This window comes from Glandiceps talaboti, chromosome 5, assembly GCF_964340395.1.
Source record: "Glandiceps talaboti chromosome 5, keGlaTala1.1, whole genome shotgun sequence".
NCBI lineage: Eukaryota > Metazoa > Hemichordata > Enteropneusta > Spengelidae > Glandiceps > Glandiceps talaboti.
In genome coordinates, this window is record NC_135553.1 from 9,217,501 (window position 1) to 9,240,348 (window position 22,848).

Here is a 22,848-nt window from a genome sequence, read left to right on the forward strand (position 1 = left end):
AATTTGTGTATGTCTTGTGAATTGAAAACTATGTCAGTCTCTTTGTTTTACTTACAGCCATTATTTCACAAACTTGTACCAATGTATCCTTCACGAGATCTTTGAATTTCAGTATAGGTGCCTGATAAGGTTTTCACTACAAAGACCAAATTAACCGTAGACAACCACAAATAGATGATCTGATTTTAGAAGCATCTTAATTAAGAAAGTGTTTGTGACTTGCACATAACAAAATAAAAATGATGAAATAAAAGAGAGGAGACTCACTCATCTGGGAAACCTGGAGGGACACTCCCCCTTTTGAACTTAAACTTGACTTTGTGTACAGGACCTGGTTGACACTGTGAATGAAAATGAATAGCAAACTGAAATTAACCTCTTTAAAACCTGCATATTTTTCCACTAAAAAATTGTCAACTAATAAAATTTCTGTTTTACATAAATTGTAGACATCTTTACTCTAGTCTCAATTAATTGTAATAACCTTTATTTTTTATTTGATATGAAAATATCGGTTTATAGAGCTCACAGAGGAAAATTGCTTCCTTATAATTTCAAACACATCTGTTTGTTGTCCATGGTTAACAACACGTCATTCAAATAAAAGTAATATTTCTTAGTAGTCTGAAAGATTCCAGCCATTGGTCTGTTTATGTAATGACTCACTACCCCATATAAAAGTTGGTGCATATAAAGTGGAAACAACATTGGATCTTCCAGGCTAACATATTGGTTGTCTGGGGTCCCTGTAAAAACAGCTGTGTTTAATGTATTTATAAATAAACACTGATGTGACATAAGGAAGTCATTTCTTTCTAAAATTGGTTACATATTTTAAAAAAAAATCATAATGAATGTGCTGATACACAGACGTAGTATTCCGTTACAACTAAAGATGTTTCCCCTACGCAATGGCATTACAATACATAAACTAAGACTAACAGTTGTCATTTTAACTGTTAGTATTACAGTAACACCACATATCGGGACACACATCAAACAAAGTGAAAAATGTATGAAAATACGGATTATTTTATTGGTCATATACACTGCATGTGATACAACAATGTTGGTTTTATTTATATTTGCACATTCCTACAATGCGATCAAAGGGCTTTACAATTATTACACCAGGTATGGATCTATAATGGTACATACTTCCTGTAATGTTACACAGGGTCACTGTATTACATGAAAACATAACATCCGTTGCCATCTGGGGACGTTTTTGCAATGTTATGCCAGGTCACTTTACCATAGTGAGCACATAATTTGTTTCTGAATCACAACCCTGTATATGATAAGCAATCGACACTTGTTGTGTGATGTTACACAGGGTCACTGTATTACAGTCTGTACACAAAATCTGTTGCCATCTAATTATTGGATTCCTGTTATCATACAATACAACTACTTCATATGATGTTATGCAAGGTCACTGTATTACAGCCAGTGTGCACACAAAAAATATTTCCATTTGAAATACGATTCTATTGAACCATTGTGTGTGTGTGTGATGCAATACAAATACTTTATTGTGATGCTACTCTGTGTCACTGTACAGTGAATGCACAAAATCTGCTGCCATTCAATAATTAGTTTTTTGGTACACAACTACATCACGTGATGTTACTCAGGGTCACTGTATTATAGCAAATCTGTTGCCATTAGAAATCAGATTTTTATTTATCTGAATCATTAACCATCTTCTGTGATGCTTTTGTTTATCCCCTTAGGAGTTGGTAAAATACGGCTGACAGCTACAACTACAGAAAAATATGCCTTATATTTTATCAAATTAAATCTTTTTGAGTGATTTTTGCTCTGATTTATGATTCTAAATAATCCTTCCTTCTACACAGCAATGAATATATGACTGGGTTACTTATTCCTCTGTACATGTTGTATTATCCAGGCTGGCATGTTCAATTGATGGTGGAAACTAAATCTTTCTGAGAGATTTTTGCCCTGATTTGTGATTCTAAATAATCATACTTCCTACACACAGCAATTCATATATATAACAGGGTTACTCATACAGTTACTCATACCTCTGCACATGTTGTATTATCCAGGCTGGCATGTTCAATTGATGGTGGAAACCATACAGCTGTCTTACAATCAGGGTAACCAGTACAACTCAGCATCAAACCCCCATCTTTCTTAGATTTAATCACCATGGGATTACTACATCGTGGACATGGCCTCACTGGCATTGAGACGTGATTCTGTTGGATATCTTGGACAAGGAGAAGAACAGAATTATACATGTATAAATAACTCAGTAATGTTAAAGGGGAACTCCACTCCAGGAAATAGATGTATTTTCATAAATTTGGGGTTCTGGAGTCACCTTATGACTTCACATCACTGAATTTCACACGATGATTGCCAAGAAAAACCTTTCACTTCTATTGTTTTCACACTAATCCAACATTGCATCATGGGACTTAACAGACATGCATATGTATTAGATGAACATTGAATATTCATCACTATTAATCTAAGATAATAAGTCTTTAGAAGTCACTCTTTGCCACTTATAAATTCATAACTATAAAACTACTAAAGACTGAAAAAATCTAACTCATACAGAAAACTTTGTGAAAGTAAGAATTGTTAAAACTACAGGAACTTAGTTTGTTATCCTACAATAATCTTCTGATATTGTCAACTATATTAATAGTGTTCCTTATACAATGACATACGGGGCCCAGCCCATTTCTAAATAAAATACAAGCACTTGTACCAGACTTTAACAATTTAAGAATACAAGATAAACTCTCTTTTACTCATGACTAAGTTCTGGAATTTTTCTGCTGACTTTATTTATAAGGCTTTTGGAAAGAGAAAAAGCACACTGTATGATTAATTCTCTCCAGTATTTATTTTCAATATGTATATTTATACTGTTATTTTTCGCGTCTTATAAGCCCAGTGGGCTGGATGTGGCAACTCTTTAATTTATATGGTACATGTATTTGTATTGAATGAAATGTTCACTTGGTAAGCCCACATAGGACATGTAAATAAATAAAACAAACAAACAATAGGTACCTACCATCTGCTGTATACTGTTGAGCTGTGCCAAAGTACTGTGACAACGCCTCATCCAGCTTGGTTGCCTACAGAAAGACAATACATCAAATGGTCCCATTGTATCTCTCATTAAGCTGACAAATAATCAAAGTAGTTTGTTATATCTTTCATACACTGACAATTAATCTGCTAAACATCTGTGGATTTAGCAACATATTTCACTAAGCTGTTATTGTTTTCTGTTCAAGTTTTCTGTTTTCATTTATGCATCAAGAACACATTTTTAACGGGATTATGTGTTTCTATTTCGAGTGATATTTTATTGAATTGTGGTTTCTGTGAAATAATGATGTATGGAAGAGAAGAGGGGATATTTTCAGACACAGCCTCCAAAATGAATTGACTTCACTGTCATGGAAAACAAAGAACTCATGAAAACACTGTGACCCAATCCTGTGATCCAATATTTCAACTGAACATTATCTATTGGCAGACTGAAATGTGATCAAGTTGACCAACAAGAGTAAATCAGATCATACACTGCTGTATTCAACCTAATATACAAAGGCCACTGGGGAAACTAATGTGTCATATATCTGTGAATGATTTTTATGGAAATTTGCCATTTGCGATAAACATATGTAGTAATAACAGAATCCCATGCCATGTGAATTCCAGTGTGGTACTCAGGGGTATTTGCACCAGTGCTTGCAGTGTTTTCTGCTGCACTTTCGGGTGTAGACAACACTGCAAGCACTCGTGTAAATACCCCAAGTATGCCACACTTGCACTCGTATGTCACAGTGTTCTGTCATAGCATTCTAATTGTCTTACCTTCTGTACAGCCTCTATAAACACTCGCCTGTACTTGTCTACCTGTTGTCTAATTACAATGTCTCTATCCTTTCTACCTTCACAAATCCTGGTCAAACATGTCAACAAAATATATACAAGTAACAACGACATAGTTAGAAATTTTGGTAAATAGCAGAGTAGTGATAATTAGTTCAAAAATGATACCATATAAGTAGATACATTATAGAGATAGTTGTTGAATCATTAGCTTAGTTGTCTCATACCATTGCAGCCAGTAATAGACTGAATATTTCACTGTCTTGTATACGTTTTTACTTGCCGACAAAACAAGAATTTTTGGTAAGTTTTTTTACGCCTGTAAAAGAGGCCGGGATTGAGTACAGTTACAATAGTTGTAAAGTCCAAAAAAAGTGTTTTTCAGTTTGATTCCAACAAAGTGATTATCATCTTGGTACTCTGGTTTATGACTACATTTAACACTGAATCCATGATGGCAGGCCCTCACTAGAGTTCTTTTAAAATCAGTTTGTAAAAATAACAAGTCATAGAAAGCATTACCAATCTTATCAATTATTGTGGTTTTTATATTTGAGTCAGGGCCTCCACATCACAATTACTTATTTTTGGAAGTTATTAAATTTACATTCATAATCATCACCAAATTGACTCAGTAACATTTTCTATTCATACTTGTCAGAAATAAGTCTACCTCTATTCAGTTTTGTAGCAAATATTAGCACTCATATTCCAACAAGTTCAATGTCAAATACAACTTCATATACACACATGCACCCATATCCCTACTTACTCAACAAGTTCAAATTCAAATTCACTACATGCATTCATATTTCTACTTACTCGATAAGCTGTTTCAAACAGAGTTTTGTCATACATAAATACATGCACACATTCATATTTCTACTCACTCAACAAGTTGTTCAAATTCAACTTTCTTTTGCACATACATTCATATTTCTACTTACTCGACAAGTTCAGCTTCAAATGCAGCTCTAAGGTCAGGTTTTGCCAACTCATATCCCATATCATTGTAACCATCCACCAAGCCGATACCTAGCTCTCCCGGCACTAGTCTACTATCATTAGTCAAACCTACATAGTTACGTGATTTGATCGTATCAATGTGATCAGCATGGGTTGCATCAGTTCCTGTAACAGAAATATTTATCAATTCAGTGTTTGTATTGCACCTTTAATTAACTCACTTCAGAAATATAAAAGTAATACAGTTTTTTATTCCATGTTTTCAATCCACATCCTCACCCATACCCACATATCCACACCCATCCCTACAACCACCCACCCATACAATGATTTCTCAAGCTTTTGGTTTTGGGCTCACAACCAACTTGTGCATACACTAACACTTGACTAGTTCTAGCTTTCTGAACAAGTACCTTTCAATCACTTTGTCTTTCTTTTATTTCACAAATTGGCTTGTTTTTATTATAAGTTTGAAATTGTTGTAAAAACTGCGAGAGGAATGCAGTAAGTGACATCAAACTTACCAATGCCATGTTTATCCATCAAAGAGATGAGATCAGCTTCAGTTAGCAGAGGGGGTGGTGACGTCTCTCCATCTACCATCTAAGTAATCAAATCAAAATAAACAGTACATGTATCAGAAAATGCTAAATATTTCATTTAGTATTCTATAATTTGAAGATTCAACTATCAACATTCATTATGTATATCGCAACCCAAATTCTTTGATTTGCATTTGGACATGTGATTGAAATGACATACAGATTGCAAGATTCAAGGTCTCACAGCATCTCATCTTTGTGCAAGGTTTGAATGGGTTATGGTCTGTTTTATGATACACAAATATACAGAAATAGTCATACAGAAAAGCGTCATCAACCTATTAAAACACACATGTTATCATCTCAATGAGAAAGAAAGCAGGGTTTTTTATCAGCTTTTACTACTTTCATACCATGGCAGTACAATATGAAATGTAGAGAACATCTAGAATAATTTAGACAGACATCTTAGAAAACAATTCATTCTATTCCACGTTCATAAGATTTTATACAAGTGTGGCCTCTAAGCCAATTATTGACATGCTACTGACGCACATCAGTTTCTTGTGACACACCAAAATTTTATGTTCCTTATTCCTTACTATATACTGACTCACAAGAAAACCAATGTTTTATCATTTTGATCCATAACATTAAATTTTGTCTGTATATGATTAACACTCACTTCGATGGCTGTTGGTTGGAACTGCTCTCCTTGTTGGTAAACTGGGATAACTTTAGCATTCCATTTATCATAGGGATACACATCCAGGTAGTTCCTAGCTATTATCATTAAACCTTGTACGGTAAAACGTTCCTCTGCTATGTCAATTTCTATGGTGGTCTCACTGCCTTGGGCATCCTAGGAGAGATTACCAACACAGGTGTGTTACATCATGATTTCAAAACCGTATCAGATCATGGCTTGAATACTGAATGCAATGCATTTATGCTTAAAAACCAGGGTTGCAATCCGAGGTTTTTCATATTAGTATTATGTTATCAGTGAAGCCATGAGGATTACATGGGATCATTTTTTTGTTCTGGACCACAATGTTCTATAGCTTTAACACAACAATTTTTCACACCTAATGTTTCATCCTTTTTAAAAATGGGCCTTTAAAGTGGTATGAACACTGAATATAGTGGTTTGAACATGGAATACTATAATAGTAGTTTGAATTACACTAATGCAGCAGTATGAACACCATGTGTAGCAGTACATCAGTGGGTATACTTTCATTCCAAAGCAGACACTGACTTTAATATGTAAATTACAAGACAAAATGACTGCATAATGATTTGACACAGTCGACTTTTGTCGTCAACAGTGATTGTAAACTGTGATGATAAGATACGGCAGCAAGATTCTTACAAGAATATTTCAAATCTATTACTATTTTACAGGCATATCTATAATATATATGTATATTTACTTTGATAAATGCATAAATCATTTGGTACATTTGCTTTAATTCAAGTAGATGCATTGATATCAATCACACCATACCTGTGAGCAACATGCCAGGAAATGTCTGACAACCAGTTCATACACACGTCCTTCATTTCCACCCAGACTGTTTGTATGTTTGATTGGATGGATGGGAGGATGGGCATTATCAGTTTTCTTTCCTTGTCTTGGATTGGGTCCATGTTGTAAGATGCCAGCAGCAAATGCTATGGGTAAAAATACATTATAGGAATACATAACAAATAATACAATGGGTCTAAAGTAACTTTTAAGCTTTGTTTATATGTTTTGGGTTGTAATATGTTCTGCAGTTCACGAGACACTTGCAGTATCATACTTACTATAGCATACTTAATGCCACAGTCTTTTACTGTAAGACCTCACTAGGAAGTCATACATGATATACAAGCTGTGTTTAATATACGTTTTGGGTCATAATATTTTCTGCACATTTAAAAGATACTTGCAGTATTATACTTACTAAAGCATACGTTAACACCACTTGTATAACTGAACTCAAACCTGGTATAATTCAGATATAACTTGTGATGTAATTTTTTTTATATATATCAACAATGTCTAGGAAATCACTACTATGCAATCAACTGTTCTGACAATGTCAGAAGACAATTGTAATGTCATAGACAGCATACATCGACAATCAACATCAGCTTGTGCCAGTCTATCATTATTTGGTCAACAGTTGATACCTGTATCACAGACAGTGTGTATGTCCATGTCACTGTGATTGTTACTCTCAATTTATCAGTTGTCAATACATAATTAAAGTTCACTGACCTCCCCAGTTAGGGTTCACAGTCTGATGTTCAATAAGAGGTCTCAAGTCAAGTTCTTTAGGAAATTTATTGGTCTCTGTACGAGGATAACTTATATATCTGAAAAAAATTATACCTGGTGTTAGGTGATGGATCTTCACAACATTTCACAAAATACTGTTTCCTACATTAGATCACAGTCCATCTATTACAGTTACTTTGAATAGATCTACCATTTCTACTGTATAATCAATCTGCCTGTCTCACTAGATACAATTCTATTGCAAATAAATCTGGTTTTGAAAACATAACTGACATATGATGAAAAGAGCAGTCTTAGAAATCATCTCATAACAATTCATCTATGAACTAACCCTTGAGTGTAGAGTTTCTCTGCAATCTTCATTGTTTCCTTAGCTGTCATACGAAGTTTCCTGGAAGCTAGCTTTTCAAGCTCCTATAGGGTTGTAAACAGATACTAGGTTAACACAAACAGCATTGTACATAGTAACAACAATTTGCAAGCAATTCTCGCTACCTGCAATACAATTCTATACATCACTGTGGGGTCAAATGGAACGAAGTCGCGCGACAACGCGTTCTAATGTCGACAACTACACTTCCGGTCGGCTATGCTAATACACAGGAATGTTTCTTTCCCATTTTCAGTTGGAGACATCTCTTGTAATTTTGCTCTGGAAAGATACTGTACATATTTAAATTTCCCACCTCCATAATTATATGAGCTTAAAACTTGCGTTTATCTTATTTGTTACAAATTAAACTGTTGGGAAGAAACATTCACGTGTATTGACATAGGCGACCGGAAGTGTAGGTGTCGACAAATGCAAGCTCGGTCGCGAGACTGCGTTCCATTTGACTCCTTAGCGATGCATAGAATTGTATTGCAGATAGCGAGAATAGGCATACACAGAGACATAAACCAAGTACACACAGAAGTGCACACACACACACAGTTACATACATAGACAGACAGACAGACAGACACACACACACACACACAGTTACATACATAGACAGACAGACACACAGACACAGACAGACAGACAGACAGACAGACAGACAGACAGACAGACAGACAGATAGATAGATAGATAGATAGATAGATACAGACATACAGTTACATACATAGACAGACAGACAGACAGACACAGACACAGACGCACACACGCACACATGCACACACACACACACACACACACACACACACACACATATACATACATACATACATACATACATACATACATACATACATACATACATACATACATACATACATACATACAATGTTTGAGAAATCCAAAGTCTGACTCAAGCAAAATTCTTTCTGTTTATCACTGGGTAGAATACAAACTTGAATCTAAATTGACTTACAATGTTATCCATTCTTTTTGTACAATCACTGAATCAGTAACACTTCATGATGTAATTGTAAAATATCTTCTCTACTATGGTCATGAAAGTGACAAAATTTACGTCACTTGTGTTGGTAAATATCAAGTGATCAATTCAAAGTTGTTTACATGTAACAACATTTAAACTTACCACAGTGTCCATTGGTAAGGGTCTCCACTTACTTTTATGCTTGGTTTTGATTTCAATAACACTTGCTGTTGGATTCTGTCAAAAACATAACGGCATAACGAAAAACACAGTAAGATCAGTAAAGATGATATAGGGGCTTCTCAGATCATCAGATTGGCTTGAAACATATATGTTACATGAATTTAAAGACATTATGTATGTTCAAACTGTCACAGTGTTTTAACAGCTCAGCTGTACAGGAATACAAGTCTCTCAATTTTGAATGTCAGATGAGATATTCATATTAGGATTTCAAATTTATAAACTGATAGAACCTTCACTTTATAAGGGCATGTCCAATCCAGTCTCGTGGGTAACAACAACTATCTGAAATCTACGTAAAATGTAAGAAACCTGAATATCAGTAAATTCTCCTAATTTTTGGTTTTCAAACCTAAGGGGTTTATTGTGCGTGTGATAAATCAGTTACTTATATAAAGTTGTGCACTGATTTCACTTGATATGTAGTACCATTACCCATCACTTTGAGGTTTTAGTTGCAATACTCTACGACAGAACTTGGAAGAAAAAATAGGTACACAACAGGCACTTGTTATATTATTAAAACTTCTAAAGAGCGCCCTCTCTGGCCATTTGAAGACAGTCATTCACAACACAAAAATAAACATCACTGTACCTCCATACATATTTGATAGAAGACAAGACATGCTGTGTGATCAAATAGTCTGTGTCTCTTCCAGTTAAAATCAACATTTCCATCTTCATTATTGTGTGTCACTACCAAAGCAAAAAAAATTATCATGAATCAGATTTGTCTACTCTAGGTCAAGTCACATGTGAACAACAGAACAAGAATACTCCTTTAAAACCATCATTTGAACTTCTAATTACCAAAAACTTGGTAGTGGTGGTGCTTGTGATGACAACATTTTCTTGATAAGATTTCCTTTCCTATTTTCATAAGTTTTTCTGAGGAAAGTTTTTTGATAGCTTTTGAAATATATATATATATATAGCAATCTGGTAAAAACTGATTCAATCTTCTTACAAATGTTAAAACCTACCTTTGATTTTGTAGAAAGTTTCTGGAATGAAATTTTTGACTTGTTTATATCTGTCAACAACAAAGCCTAGAGTTGGAAACTGACATGATCCAAAGCTGATCAGACTTTCAGCTAATACTTGTGGAAATACTTTCTTGAGACGCAAGGTTTGAAATCTTGTAAATGCAGCACCTGTTCACAAAAATAAGCACAGATACATGTTTTCACTTCACCGAAAGTATGTTCAGAAAGATATAAAGTCGTCTACATTCCAACACATACACAAATATTTGAGTTAGATCCCCTAACAGGATCACAAGGTTCTTGGAGATTTTAAAATATTTTGAGTTTTGTGGAAAAGTCTCAAATTCATTCATTAACATTATTGGCTGCTTGGTAACCAGTGTTGTTGCTTGACAAAATTAAACCCATGCTTGTGGTGTTTTCTCCTGCACTTGCACCAGAATACATCACACTTGCACTCATGCATCACGACGTTTATAAAGTCATAATTCACAAGTACCATTACAGTTTACTGTTAGACTGGCACCAATCCCTTGTGAGATAATTTATTTTTGTCTCATAATCTTCAAATGTTTTGAACCTGTTATTTTATATTTCAAATTTTGTGAAGGAAAATGTAGTAAACTTTTTCAGTTACTAGTAGACTCTCAAGGTATGTATGGGCTTAGTGTTCATCCAACTGTTCAAAATCAATCACCCAGATCACTATTTCACAATTGTGTTTTAATAAAAATTATCCAAATAAAGAGTGAAAACAGCTCAGAGACTTGAGCAAGTCTAAGTTAGTGTGACAACATACCAGTTCTCAGATCTAATTCTTGTCTAACATCAACAGCATCTGATACATTCCTGTTTGGTGGACCAAGACTCTGGCAGGCATTGGTAATAGACCTGCAACACAACAAACCAACAGATCATCATAATACAATATGTCATTTAGATTTGATTGCATCTCTGCTGTTATTGAAAGACCCAGTTCTCTACTAAAGTAGCTAAATTTCCAATAAGTGTGTACATTTCACTGAACAGTAGTGGATGAGTGTATGCAATATTTCTAATTCACATCACAGCTGGAAATCATGGATTTGTGATTGTTAAATCTGAAATGGTCTGAAATCTGTCACTGCTACATATACCAGTAGAAGTCCATATACCAGTAGTAGTCCATTATTCACTCACCTTGGTGTTATTTCAGAGAATCTAGCCCTGTACAGCTGTAATCTAGGATTAACTGAGGAAAAACAATAATCGATCGATCAATCAATCAATCAATCAATCAATCAATCAATCAATCAACAGTTATAGTTTCTATAGCCCCAGACTTCAAAACCATAGTTACGTTCGATGGCACTAAAAAAGAGTGAAATCCATACCAAATGTTTGCTAACTTGACAGGTATGTCTTCAGTTTGCTCTCAAGAATAGGTTAATGTTAGTTTTTTTTTTTTTATCTTTCATGTTCTTTATTGAAAACCCATTGAAATTATACAGTATACAATAATATATGCATGTTGTCATGAATTAGGTTTTCTTTTTAGGATGAATTGACATAGAAACAAGATGTACATGTACAGAACAAAACAAAAACAAGAAACAGAAGCAGGCAAAAAAATGATATTGTCATGTACTACAAAATCAAAGAAATTCTACAATTGTATAATGACTGTTGAAAAAAAAGAAACAGATTACTACCGTCAGGATGAAAATATATACATTACATCTACTAGAATACTTCTATGCCTCGAAATCTTTCCATTTTTCTAGGAATATTGGCAATGTACCCTTACGACGTGAAATAAACAATTCTAAGTTTTGATTATGTTTAACTTCTATTCTTAGTAAATTAAAGCTTGGCAGCTGTTTTTTTAATTTACAACTGTAGATATTTTTCTTATACATGAGAACAATATAATTCAGTAATTTAGACCAGCATTTATCACCTAAAATAATCTGTTGAGATGACGGGTACCTAGGGCAATTCAAAGCCTCACCCCAAGTTGTGTACATATCTTGCCAAATGGCTTTCACATATTCGCAATCTACAAACAGGTGTACTAACGTCTCAGATGTTCTGTGACAAAAAGTACACGCATCTGTATCCACTAAAGGAGAACGCATGTTATATAACATGGAATTAGTATACAGAATATTGTGGCTTATTTTCCATTGAAATTCTCGAGCGACACTACTGATTGTAACTTTAAATGGCATACTATAAATGAAGTTCCAATCAAGATCACCTTCAAAAAGGTTACTAAAGAAAATTTGACTTTTTGGTTTAATGAAGTAACTGCCTGAAATTAATTTACGTAGCTGTTTTTGTTCCGACTTTAACAATGCAATCAGTCCACCTTCACTGTGAAAGAGGAAGGTGTTTTCAGGTCGTACACAAATAGCTTTGTTTTTCCTCCAATTCACAGGCAGTGCCGATATCAATCCCTGCCACTGCAGAAAATCTATTAGATTAACCCCCAAATTACGAAAATACTCCCATCCTTTAATGTTACCATCAGTAGTGAAGATATCCGAGACATATCGAACTCCTACATTATAAAAGGTTTTAAGAAAAATACTTTTCCCTTGAATGAGGATATTTTTGTTATTCCAAATAATTTCAGAAGAAGATGAAGTAGACTTATCATGGCTATAGTTGCTCCAAACACTTAACATGTCATGATAAAAAGGAGGAATCTCGAAATTAAGTACATTCAAAGAAAAATTACATTTAAAGATAAGCTGTCCACCAACTGGTTTAAGATAGTAGTCTAAAACAACTTTCCAAGGGTCGAAATATGGGAGCAGATAGTACTTAACCCACGTTACTTTGAAAGCCTTTTGCATTGCACAAATGTCTAGCATACCTAAACCCCCTTGGCCTATGTCACCAATCATTGTGTCACGTGCTACTCTATCGTGTCCCTTCCATAAAAACGAATAAATTAACGAATTGATGTGTTTTACATCTTTTTGATGGACATTGATAAGATTAAGGATGTACAGCAATTTCGGAATGACTAGACTTTTAATTATCTGTACTCTACCCATAATGGTAAGGTTACGACTGGTCCAGCATTGCAGTACATCTGACAGTCCCTTGAGTGGTGCAGCCAGATTCAGTTTATAAGCTGTAGCTGTATCATATGAAAAAAATACACCCACAATCTTGATTGGTGACATAGGCCATTTGACCCCGAACGGAGTATCTCGACGAAATCTCCAATTTCCCAACCAGAGTGCTTCAGTCTTATCAAAATTAACACATAACCCTGATACTTCAGAAAAAACTCTAAGAAGACAAAGAAGGTTTTCAGCAGATTGTTCATCTTTCAGGAAACAGGTGAGATCATCAGCATATGCCGAGCTCTTAACTTCATAGCCCTCCACACAAATACCACTGGTTTTATCGTCATGATGTAACCTGATAAGTAAGGACTCCAAAGCAAGAATGAATAAGATCGGTGAAAGTGGGTCACCCTGCCTAACTCCTCTACCAAGATTAAAATATGCAGTTGAAAGGCCACGATTCATGACACAGCTGGATGGATTGCGATAGAATGTTTGTATCCATTCTATAATAGATGGACCAAAGTTGAAATTCTGAAGACATTGAAACATAAATTTACGATCAAGACTGTCAAATGCCTTTTGAAAATCAACGGCAATTAGTATGCCCGTGGTATCAACATCTTTCGTATAATTCATAATGCCGTCGATAAGCCGAACACACTGACCGATTGATCTATTTTTCACGAAAGCTGTTTGTGATACACTAATTAAAGACTCAATGACTTTATCCATTCTTTTCGCAATACATCCAGCTGCCATTTTGTAATCAGTATTAAGGAGTGTTATTGGACGCCAATTACGAATGTATCTTTTGTCTTTACCCTTTTTTTCTATTAATGTAATTACGCCTTGACACTGACTAGGCGATAGCTGACCCTTTACCTTTGCCTCATTCATAGAATCGATTACATAATGGCCGAGCAGGTTCCAGAATGTTTGGTAGAATTCAACCGTTAGGCCATCATTCCCTGGTGTTTTGTTTTTAGGCATACTGTTAAGTGAAAGAAATCCCTCGTTGAAAGTGATAGGTCCCTCACACATATCCTTATCTATATTGCTAAGTTTGGGGAACATATCACTATTCAGAAAGGTGTCGGCGTATTCCTCATCCCAATCCTGAATATGATTGGCATAGAGCTCAGAATAGTAACTCCGAATATGGCTTTGAATTTCCTTAGGGTGTGTCAATAGATAATCATGTTGATCAAATAATTGGGTAATTTGTGACTTTTTAGCATTATATTTTTCAAGGCCGAGAAAATATTTTGTATTTTTTTTCACCAAATTCATACCAGTCAGCTCTGGAGCGCACTACCGCGCCTTCTGTTAAATAATTATATTCAAAATTTAATTCATTGCGAATTCTTTCGATTTCTGTCTTCAATTCGTCCGAGTCCCTACCACTGAGCTCTATGTCAAGGTCACGTAACTTATTTTCTAGTGTGGTTATCCGCTCATTCCTCACTTTAGCATTTCTTTTGCTATAACTAATTGTGGTAACTTTGACCTTAAACTTAATATATTCCCATAAGCCTTGCTTATTGTGAGGGTTGCCATACTCTGTCTTCCAATTCTGGAGACTATCGTGAATAAGATTAATATATACAGGGTCATGAATCAGGCTATTGTTAAATTTCCAGTGAGATCTGCCAAGCCTACATCGACTATCTCCAATTGTCAAAACTATAGCTGAATGATCGGACATGATATTTGGGACGATATCACAGTTAACAATAGAGCTCTGGAGAGAACTACTGATCAGAAAGAAATCTAGGCGGCTTTGAATCAATGCTGGACGTAGACGTCTCCAAGTAAAACGTTTTATCGTTGGGTTTCTAGTACGCCAAATGTCCTCCAAGTCAAACTTGGATAAAATACTATTAAACACACTAACTGACTTTTTCCAGGTAATTGGATTACCTCCTGAGCGATCTAAGTTTTCGTCTAAGGTTAAGTTGTGATCACCGCCCCAGATGATCTCACGATCAGGTTCAATATGAACTTCTTGCAGTAGATTCGACAACTGTTCCATGAAAATAGAGTGTGTATTCTCATAATTAGGTGCATATGTATTAACAATAAGGAAAGGCTTATTCTCAATATCAATGGAAATTATGACAACCCTCCCCTCTGTATCACATTTAACTGTATGTATAACATAATCTAGATTTCGTATAATAGTGACAACGCCCCTGCTAGCAGAGGTACCATGAGAAAATATATAATGACCTGGTAGGATTTTTGACCACTTATTTTCATCTTCTAGTGTGGAATGAGCTTCCTGAAGCAAAATGATATTGTGATTACGTTTCTTTAGCCAATCCAAAACCTTCCTTCTCTTCTTCATACCCCCTAATCCCCTGACATTCAGGGAAACAATGTTTAACTTTTCAGCCATTTAGAATTACTAGTATTGCAACCCGTAAAGCTAGTTGTAATGACATAGACAATATGGTTATATCAAAACTAATAATGTACGAGCCTGCAAACATGTAAACAACACACACACAAAAAGTTCCACAAACTACAACGCCAGTGGATACATCTCCGAGGGGAGATTGAGAAAAACAAAGGCATACAAAAAATGCTACCAAAAAGGCGCAGTGAAAGCCAGCTGTCATTACTAGGACACAAAAACCCGACCTAGCACCTGACATAACAATAGGAATACTGCCAAATGAATTTATAATTCTAACTGAACCTCAAAATACACAGCTATGCTTTGAGGTTACTGTGAATATCAATATACAAGTATATGCGTCAATAAATTACCATTGAAATAGTTCGAAAAGAAACAATTACGGAGAAGAGGAATGCAAGAAAGGAACGGTACAAAAGTCGTAGTGGCAAGTCCTTGAACAGTTCATCTCCTTCACAAACCTATCGTCGAAGTTCAAATTTACTTATTTGACAGTGTAAAGTTTATTGTTGATAAACAGATTACCATTAGCGAAACGAACTCTCTTCCCGTCCTTGTAAGCTTTATCCATGACATCACGCAAACTCCGCTTCGCCTTGTAATCAGCACTGCAGAGATCTACCTGTACAAACATCGGCGTGTCTTTCAGAGCATTACGTCGTTTCATCAAAATTTGCTGTCGTTGTAGTCGAATTGGAAACTTGACTATGATATGCCTAGGAAAACGTCCTTGGTCTTCTTTACTCTTCGCTGTTGGTGTGCGGTGGGCATTATCTATGATAGCGTCCGATATTTCAAATTTGTCTCTCAGAATACTGTTTACTACGTCGGCACAGTTTTCACCAGTTTCTTCGGATATACCGCCAAGGTTAATGTTAGTTTATAGAGCAACATAGATTGGAATTGCTTTGCAAAAGATATTTTAACATAGGTATATGGAAAATAATGCCTTAATCTACAAACACTTCATGAAGTTTCATGAATATAATGATGGAATACACCTGGACTCAAGCAGTTGTATTTCATCTAGGATTGTATCAATGTAAGACCAACAATCAAATTATCTTACCTTCAGTGCAAGCATCAATGATTTCATATCCAATATTTTCACCTTCCCTATCACCATCAGTCCATATAACTAATATCTGGCACTGTCTGGCTTCACGTTCAAGTGTCCTCTGCAACAAAATAATTATTGTAACTATCATTTCTGCATTGTTTCTTTTCAAAAATTAATATGTTACACTGCAGTGTGTTTGGTGAGGACCAACATTACACTTTCTTTTGACACATCCCTGTCGTAGACTGTATTCATCTGCTTGCTAGCATACATCAACAAACAGAATAGTTTTTTAAGAAATCTATGTTTGAGTAAAATTTGCAACCATTGATTTACTCTTGAACATCATATTGGGTGACATTGAGAGTCCAGTGTGCCCTCCAAGCCAAATTTAATGTGCTCATGACACATAATACAATGTAAGTGAAGGAAGGTGACTGATTACTACAAGATTGGAACCCTAGCCCCACAGTATCATCAGAGTGGTCTGTAAGCTCAGTGATAAAGTATGAAGTGTAAAAAAAGATGGGGTTCCAATGTCCTACATAAGTTATATTATAACATACCTTGATGTCTTGAAAGTCAGGCAAACATTTCTTTTCAATTGGAGCATCAAATAACATGACAGGGTCACATCCATGCCTATCAAAGATTCAAAGTCAATGCACAATTGAAACAAAGAGCTAAATTATAAATATCCTCGTGTCAAGGGACACAGTCTGTAACTTTAAGATCTGTAGCGGTTACTTTTGTTTAGAAATATTCTTACATGATTCTGATTAATAAAACATGTTGCATGATCACGTGTATTGATTGGTAGAGCATCCTAGTACATACCTATCATGTATTAATCCACATTTGTTTTTATAGATTACATATCTTTCGTACAGTGTATCCATAGTCCTTCTATCACTGTGAGGGGGAGTGTGATGTATCATGCCAGGGGTGAACAAATCCACTGGTCCTGGGTCTGGGACTAGCAATTTTTTTGGACGGATCACACAAATTTTACCTTGTCTGGTCCGTCGGACCAGTACCTTACTGTTAATAACTATGTTAAAAAGTCGTCTGAATATACAGATTCATAGGCAAGATTTAATGTTTCACATTAGCGGGACCTGGGACCACTAATTCTTTCAGCAGGACCACTGGATTTTTTAAGGCACTGGTCCGGGGACCATCAGTTCACAAAATGATTTGTTCACCCCTGCATGCATATGGAATTTGTACATACACGAGATAGTTGAGAAAGTTACAAAGTTACAGACTGTGTTACTGTAAAATAGACCCTTTCAATGACATTTCATCGTAATTTACACTAAAATAATGTATATATCTATGAATATTATAGATGTATGTATTCATAATCCAGGATTCTAGTGATATGTCTATTAACCATTTGACAGTTCACAATACTTTAAGAGTCCACCTATCACCTCTTATAAACTTGAAAGTCTGCAGGAGTCTTACCATTTTTTATAGGTTCCAACAAAGTCATAATTTGCCAGGTGCCCTGACACAGACGTCATAACCATCTTACAGTTCTGGTTTAATAGATTGTAATCCCATTCATATATTTTGTTAAATCTAGAATAGCCTTCCCTCTGAAAGAGAAATCATATAATGTGTTACTTTATCCTCATAGTGTTACCAATACCAGTACTTAGTATCAATACACACTCTATTAAAGCCAATTTGATGCACAGCAATGTTTAATGACAGTGATTTCAGTTATATAATTAATAGACCCTAAAATCATCAAATGTACATATGAGAAGTCTGGTTAAATTTGCACAGATTGCCATACATTTTTTTTATGTCGAACCTGGTAAAAGTGCCTGGGAAGTCTTAGTCATGCTTGCATAGTATGCATACAGAGTAATCTTGACCTGTGCACTGTCTTCAAGCGGGACTAGGGAAGTCTAAGATCATTCGAGAAGATTTTACCTAATTACCACCCTTTCATTAACAAATACACTGGTCGTCATAATATTATCGCCACCACCATGCACCATCAGTGATTATCATCATCATCATCATCATCGTCGTAATTATTACCAACATTATCATCACCTCATCACCAAATCAAAATGTCACCATTGCTTCTGGCCTTCAAAACCTGGCCGGTGATATTCGCTCATCGTCACCTTTGCCAACATATTACTATTAGTATGGCCATGAAGGTAGAAACACTTCCTACCTCCGTGGTAATTGGCAATGGTATGACGTAAACGGTAAACAAATGGTAAAGACTGGGTTGGTCTTCAAGTGAATCAGTTGCTAACTTACGTGTACAACGCACCACAACACAACATCTACTTCAACTGTCTTCAAAACACATTATATCTTATCTTACCCGACTAAAGTGTCCTCTTGACATTACATCGGCCAGCGACTTTGCTGCATCATTTTTCTCGGCCACATTCAACACTCGAGTAACTCTACGCGCCATGATCATCAGATGAGATACACGTACATTGCAGAATTTCTCACTAAGTGTTCTTGTATGGAACAAAAACATTAGCACGTACACAATTGGTGTGTTATCGTAATCTTCAGTGTCAGTTCACTGCATCACGCTTCCGTCAGACGAAAAACTCGTCAATATTCGGTGGCATCTTCTATCTCCACTACTTATTTTTCGAGATCGGCGCCTTGAGTATGCTCACTCTTTTGCGTTAATCCCATGATGCAACGTAATTATGGTCGCAAAACCAAAAGTTCGTCTTCACCTCGTTTTTTTGTAAAGATTTCGTAAATTTGATGTATGTCGTTTTTTTTGAATGATTCAAAATTATCAACCTGGTTTTTTTTTTCAACCAAAGTGTTCGAGTGTTATAGGATATAAAAAGGTCCTGACGTAACATGAGCCATGATCGTTGCGTAAAGGTCAAACATGGCGTCGTCCATGAGAAATCTACGTGCGCTCATGTTGTACACAACTTTTTACAAATTAGGTGCTGTAAGTCGCTATAACAGGTATCTATATCATTTTTTGTGTGTGAAGAATAATTTTTTACTAAAGTTTGTGAAATTTCACGAGGAGACCCTGTATTAATGTGGCAGACTTCACATTTACATGTACCTTCGAATTCCGAATGTGTTGACCATTGTTATTAATATGTAACTCCAAGGTCAAGGTGTAATGATGACCCCAGTGACAAATCATAGAAACTGTGTGTCATTTTACATTCTTGCGAGGAAACCACAACAACAGTATGTTGTACAGTGAATTTCCTAATGTTGTAAGAAAGGCATGGCCGGGCTGGGACATATCTAGTCCGCGTTAGTTCTGGACGTATACTAGGTTCGACCATGGAAGTGGGTTATACTTCCATGGTTCGACATAGTCCTGCTTACATGACGGTGCACGAGTCTGTATTACTGACTTGACTCTAGGGCAATTGTCAGAATCGAGTCCCGAATTCCTCCGTATGCAAGCAGGACTAGGTTCGACACATCGAGTAAGACGTCCAAGATAAAATGAATAATTTAGGCAAGACTGAAGAACACTTCTGTTTATCATAGCTTGTTCTGTTAGTAATATGGTTGATATGAATATTATCTTTATCTATTGCAAAATTTATCACACTGTATCCTGGGTGCTATAGTCGATTTTCCGGTTCTAAGATGCATTGCGGGAGATGATGTCGCTTACGTTGTTACAGTTAGTCTAGTTTTGTCTTTATTATGGAAACACATGTTGACCTCTTTGATTATGAGTGATTTTATAGAACAAATACTAAACACCATCAATGACAGACAGTGATTTTAAAGGTGAACCCAGAGTACGGTCATGAGACAACCATCCCCCTGAGTAGCGCGTGCAAAATAGAATATATATCATTGTTACTGTGCCATCGAATAATGTGACATGTAACTGGAAAATTTTTGTCCAAAATGTCAATCATGAATGGCACAAATGTGATGCAATATTCGTTAACAACATCAGTACAGATATTCTTATTATGTTTCATGCATAACTTATTTTGTACTAATATGCCATTTGTCCATGTCTCATTGAAAGGGTTATTGGACTATCAAGATCACATGCCATTGTACCCACCTGTACAAACTTGCTAGTAAGATTGAAATCAAACAATGTCACAAGGAATACAACAATAGAAGATAATGAAGATGAAGAAGACAATACACCTATTAAATACACCACAAGTGCTGCATCAAAGTGGACAGTTGATGAAAGTTTTGGTAGCAGAAAGACGGCACCTATTTGGATGAAAATCTTGATCAGTGGAACAGTTTGTGGAATTCTGTTATGGGCTGTCTTCAGAGAAGAGACAGAGACAGACAGAATCTTAGAAAGCGGTCTTTTAGGACTGGAATTAAACCAAGAAGATGAACAAACAGATCCACAGGAAAATATTGAAGCTGTTCAACGGCAATGATGCAATCTATTCCTGTACAAAATTCAAATTGTGTGCATTATCAGTCTTTTTATTATAAACTTGTAGAGTTACTTGACTGAAGCCTTACCTTTTTGATTTTCTGAAGAGGTGCATGCACTTTCAATGTTTTTGCTAAGTTTGGTAAATCTTGCATAGGTTTCCCTACCTAGTACATTGTACCATAATTTTAGTGGTAACCCCTGTAAAACACCAGGGAGAACTCAGGTAGATTTAGTATTGGAAATCCGAGTTGGTGTGGGGTAGCCACCCTTTGCATCGGAACGATGTAAATTATCACGAGGTGCAGCTGAGTGCATACCACTTCCACGTATATAAATTAATTGTTTCATATTATACCAGCTCTTCAAGTCATAGAGATTTGTAATTAACATTTTTTCACCACTAGAGGGTGCTATTGAAGGCATCAGCCTCCCCTCTCATAACATTACAAATCAATCTTCTTCTTCTTACCTTCCATAAGGAAGGTTATATATTAGGGATGAAAAGTCTGTGTGTCTGTATCACCATTTTCTAAAAAAAACGACTGGCTCAATTCAAACGAAATTTTGTAGACATTTTCCGAAGGGTAAGGGCAAGAACTGATTAGGTTTTGGTAAACATCCCATGAATATAAAAAAAATGAGCAATTAATGGTTTTCGGTATTTAGGCTATATCTCAAGAATGCATGTTTCAAATTCATTATAACTTGGTACATACATTTGCGATACCTAAGAGCATCTGTCCTGAAAATATTATCGATGTAGCGTTTCGTTTTGATAAGATATTGGCATGATTTCTGTAGGCCACAAAAAAGAAAAAAAAATTCTGGTAAAAAAATGTTGACTAAAGTGGTGCGACTGTATCACCATTTTCTACTGTGTCCGTGAGTGCTATCATGCTACAACGTTCTATAAAGCTTCACATTACATGTTCTGGTTGGCCAGGAGATTGCTACAGCAAGGGGCAAACAGCAATCAATGAGAAAAAATAACTTTATCACATATGTTCTGTTGTATCCCAACAATTGTCTGTAGGAACAAGAATCTCAAAACTTTGCCCTTACGGAAGACATTCAGTTTAAATCTGGTTTTGTACTGTATTATTAATAGAAATCTAAATTTGTGATGCTTCTCACATAATATTTATTTGAAATTTGGAAGTAACTGGTCTGTAAAGTTACTGTTGGAGTGTCAAAGTTCACCTAATAGTGTGTCTTCCTTACATTTTGAAAATATTGTTAGTGAGCATTTCAGTGTATAATTTATTTACCATGTGTGCAGCAGCAATGATTTGCTAAATCAAAATAAAAGATTGGATTATTCAAAACAATATATGTTTATCATTGTCCTCTATAAGTTCATATATAAGGTTATTGTAAGCCAAGCCCACTCTCAGACTGAGACACTAGGTACATTGAAAATTAACCCCCCCCCCCCCCCAAAAAAAAAAAAAAAAAAAAAAAAATTGTTTCTGGTCAGGACATTTTGTCTAAAGTGGTGTGATGATGCAATTTGTTTTTTTGTCAAACCTGTCACTGAATCTACTACTATTTATGGCAGTGCAGTTACTGTTCTGTTTATCTGGTACTTCAGAGCAAGTGTGTATGTTGGACAGA

The 22,848-nt window shown here is 35.6% G+C and overlaps 2 protein-coding genes across 2 annotated transcripts in view; one reads left to right on the top strand and one right to left on the bottom strand.

Moving 5' to 3' along the window:
* Positions 1 to 19,470, bottom strand: part of LOC144435204 (DNA topoisomerase 3-alpha-like) — a 25,073-nt gene extending 5,603 nt beyond the window's left edge. Inside the window, exons 1-19 of the mRNA XM_078123781.1 lie at positions 19,183 to 19,470; positions 18,297 to 18,430; positions 17,393 to 17,468; positions 16,836 to 16,944; positions 11,462 to 11,513; positions 11,082 to 11,173; positions 10,280 to 10,450; positions 9,892 to 9,992; positions 9,216 to 9,290; positions 8,021 to 8,103; positions 7,669 to 7,766; positions 6,910 to 7,076; positions 6,085 to 6,261; positions 5,382 to 5,460; positions 4,839 to 5,022; positions 3,874 to 3,961; positions 3,062 to 3,125; positions 2,052 to 2,239; positions 268 to 341 (exon numbers count right to left, since the gene is read on the bottom strand). Of these exons, the coding sequence (XP_077979907.1) occupies positions 268 to 341; positions 2,052 to 2,239; positions 3,062 to 3,125; positions 3,874 to 3,961; positions 4,839 to 5,022; positions 5,382 to 5,460; positions 6,085 to 6,261; positions 6,910 to 7,076; positions 7,669 to 7,766; positions 8,021 to 8,103; positions 9,216 to 9,290; positions 9,892 to 9,992; positions 10,280 to 10,450; positions 11,082 to 11,173; positions 11,462 to 11,513; positions 16,836 to 16,944; positions 17,393 to 17,468; positions 18,297 to 18,430; positions 19,183 to 19,347 (2,177 nt within the window). The 5' untranslated portion in view covers positions 19,348 to 19,470. The remainder of the gene's footprint in view (positions 1 to 267; positions 342 to 2,051; positions 2,240 to 3,061; positions 3,126 to 3,873; positions 3,962 to 4,838; positions 5,023 to 5,381; positions 5,461 to 6,084; positions 6,262 to 6,909; positions 7,077 to 7,668; positions 7,767 to 8,020; positions 8,104 to 9,215; positions 9,291 to 9,891; positions 9,993 to 10,279; positions 10,451 to 11,081; positions 11,174 to 11,461; positions 11,514 to 16,835; positions 16,945 to 17,392; positions 17,469 to 18,296; positions 18,431 to 19,182) is intronic.
* A 245-nt stretch (positions 19,471 to 19,715) lies between these two features.
* On the top strand, positions 19,716 to 22,543 carry LOC144435811 (ubiquinol-cytochrome c reductase complex assembly factor 4-like). The gene is made up of 2 exons (XM_078124436.1): positions 19,716 to 19,805; positions 20,854 to 22,543. The coding sequence occupies exons 1-2, from the start codon at positions 19,723 to 19,725 to the stop codon at positions 21,230 to 21,232; spliced, it is 462 nt and encodes a 153-aa protein (XP_077980562.1). The 5' UTR covers positions 19,716 to 19,722; the 3' UTR covers positions 21,233 to 22,543.
* Positions 22,544 to 22,848: the final 305 nt, after the last annotated feature.

Coding starts and splice junctions, on each gene's coding strand:
- LOC144435811 (XM_078124436.1), top strand. CDS start 19,723: ATGGCGTCGTCCATGAGAAATCTACGTGCGCTCATGTTGTACACAACT. Junction 19,806..20,853: donor GCTGTAAGTCGCTATAACAG/GTATCTATATCA, acceptor TCTCATTGAAAG/GGTTATTGGACTATCAAGAT.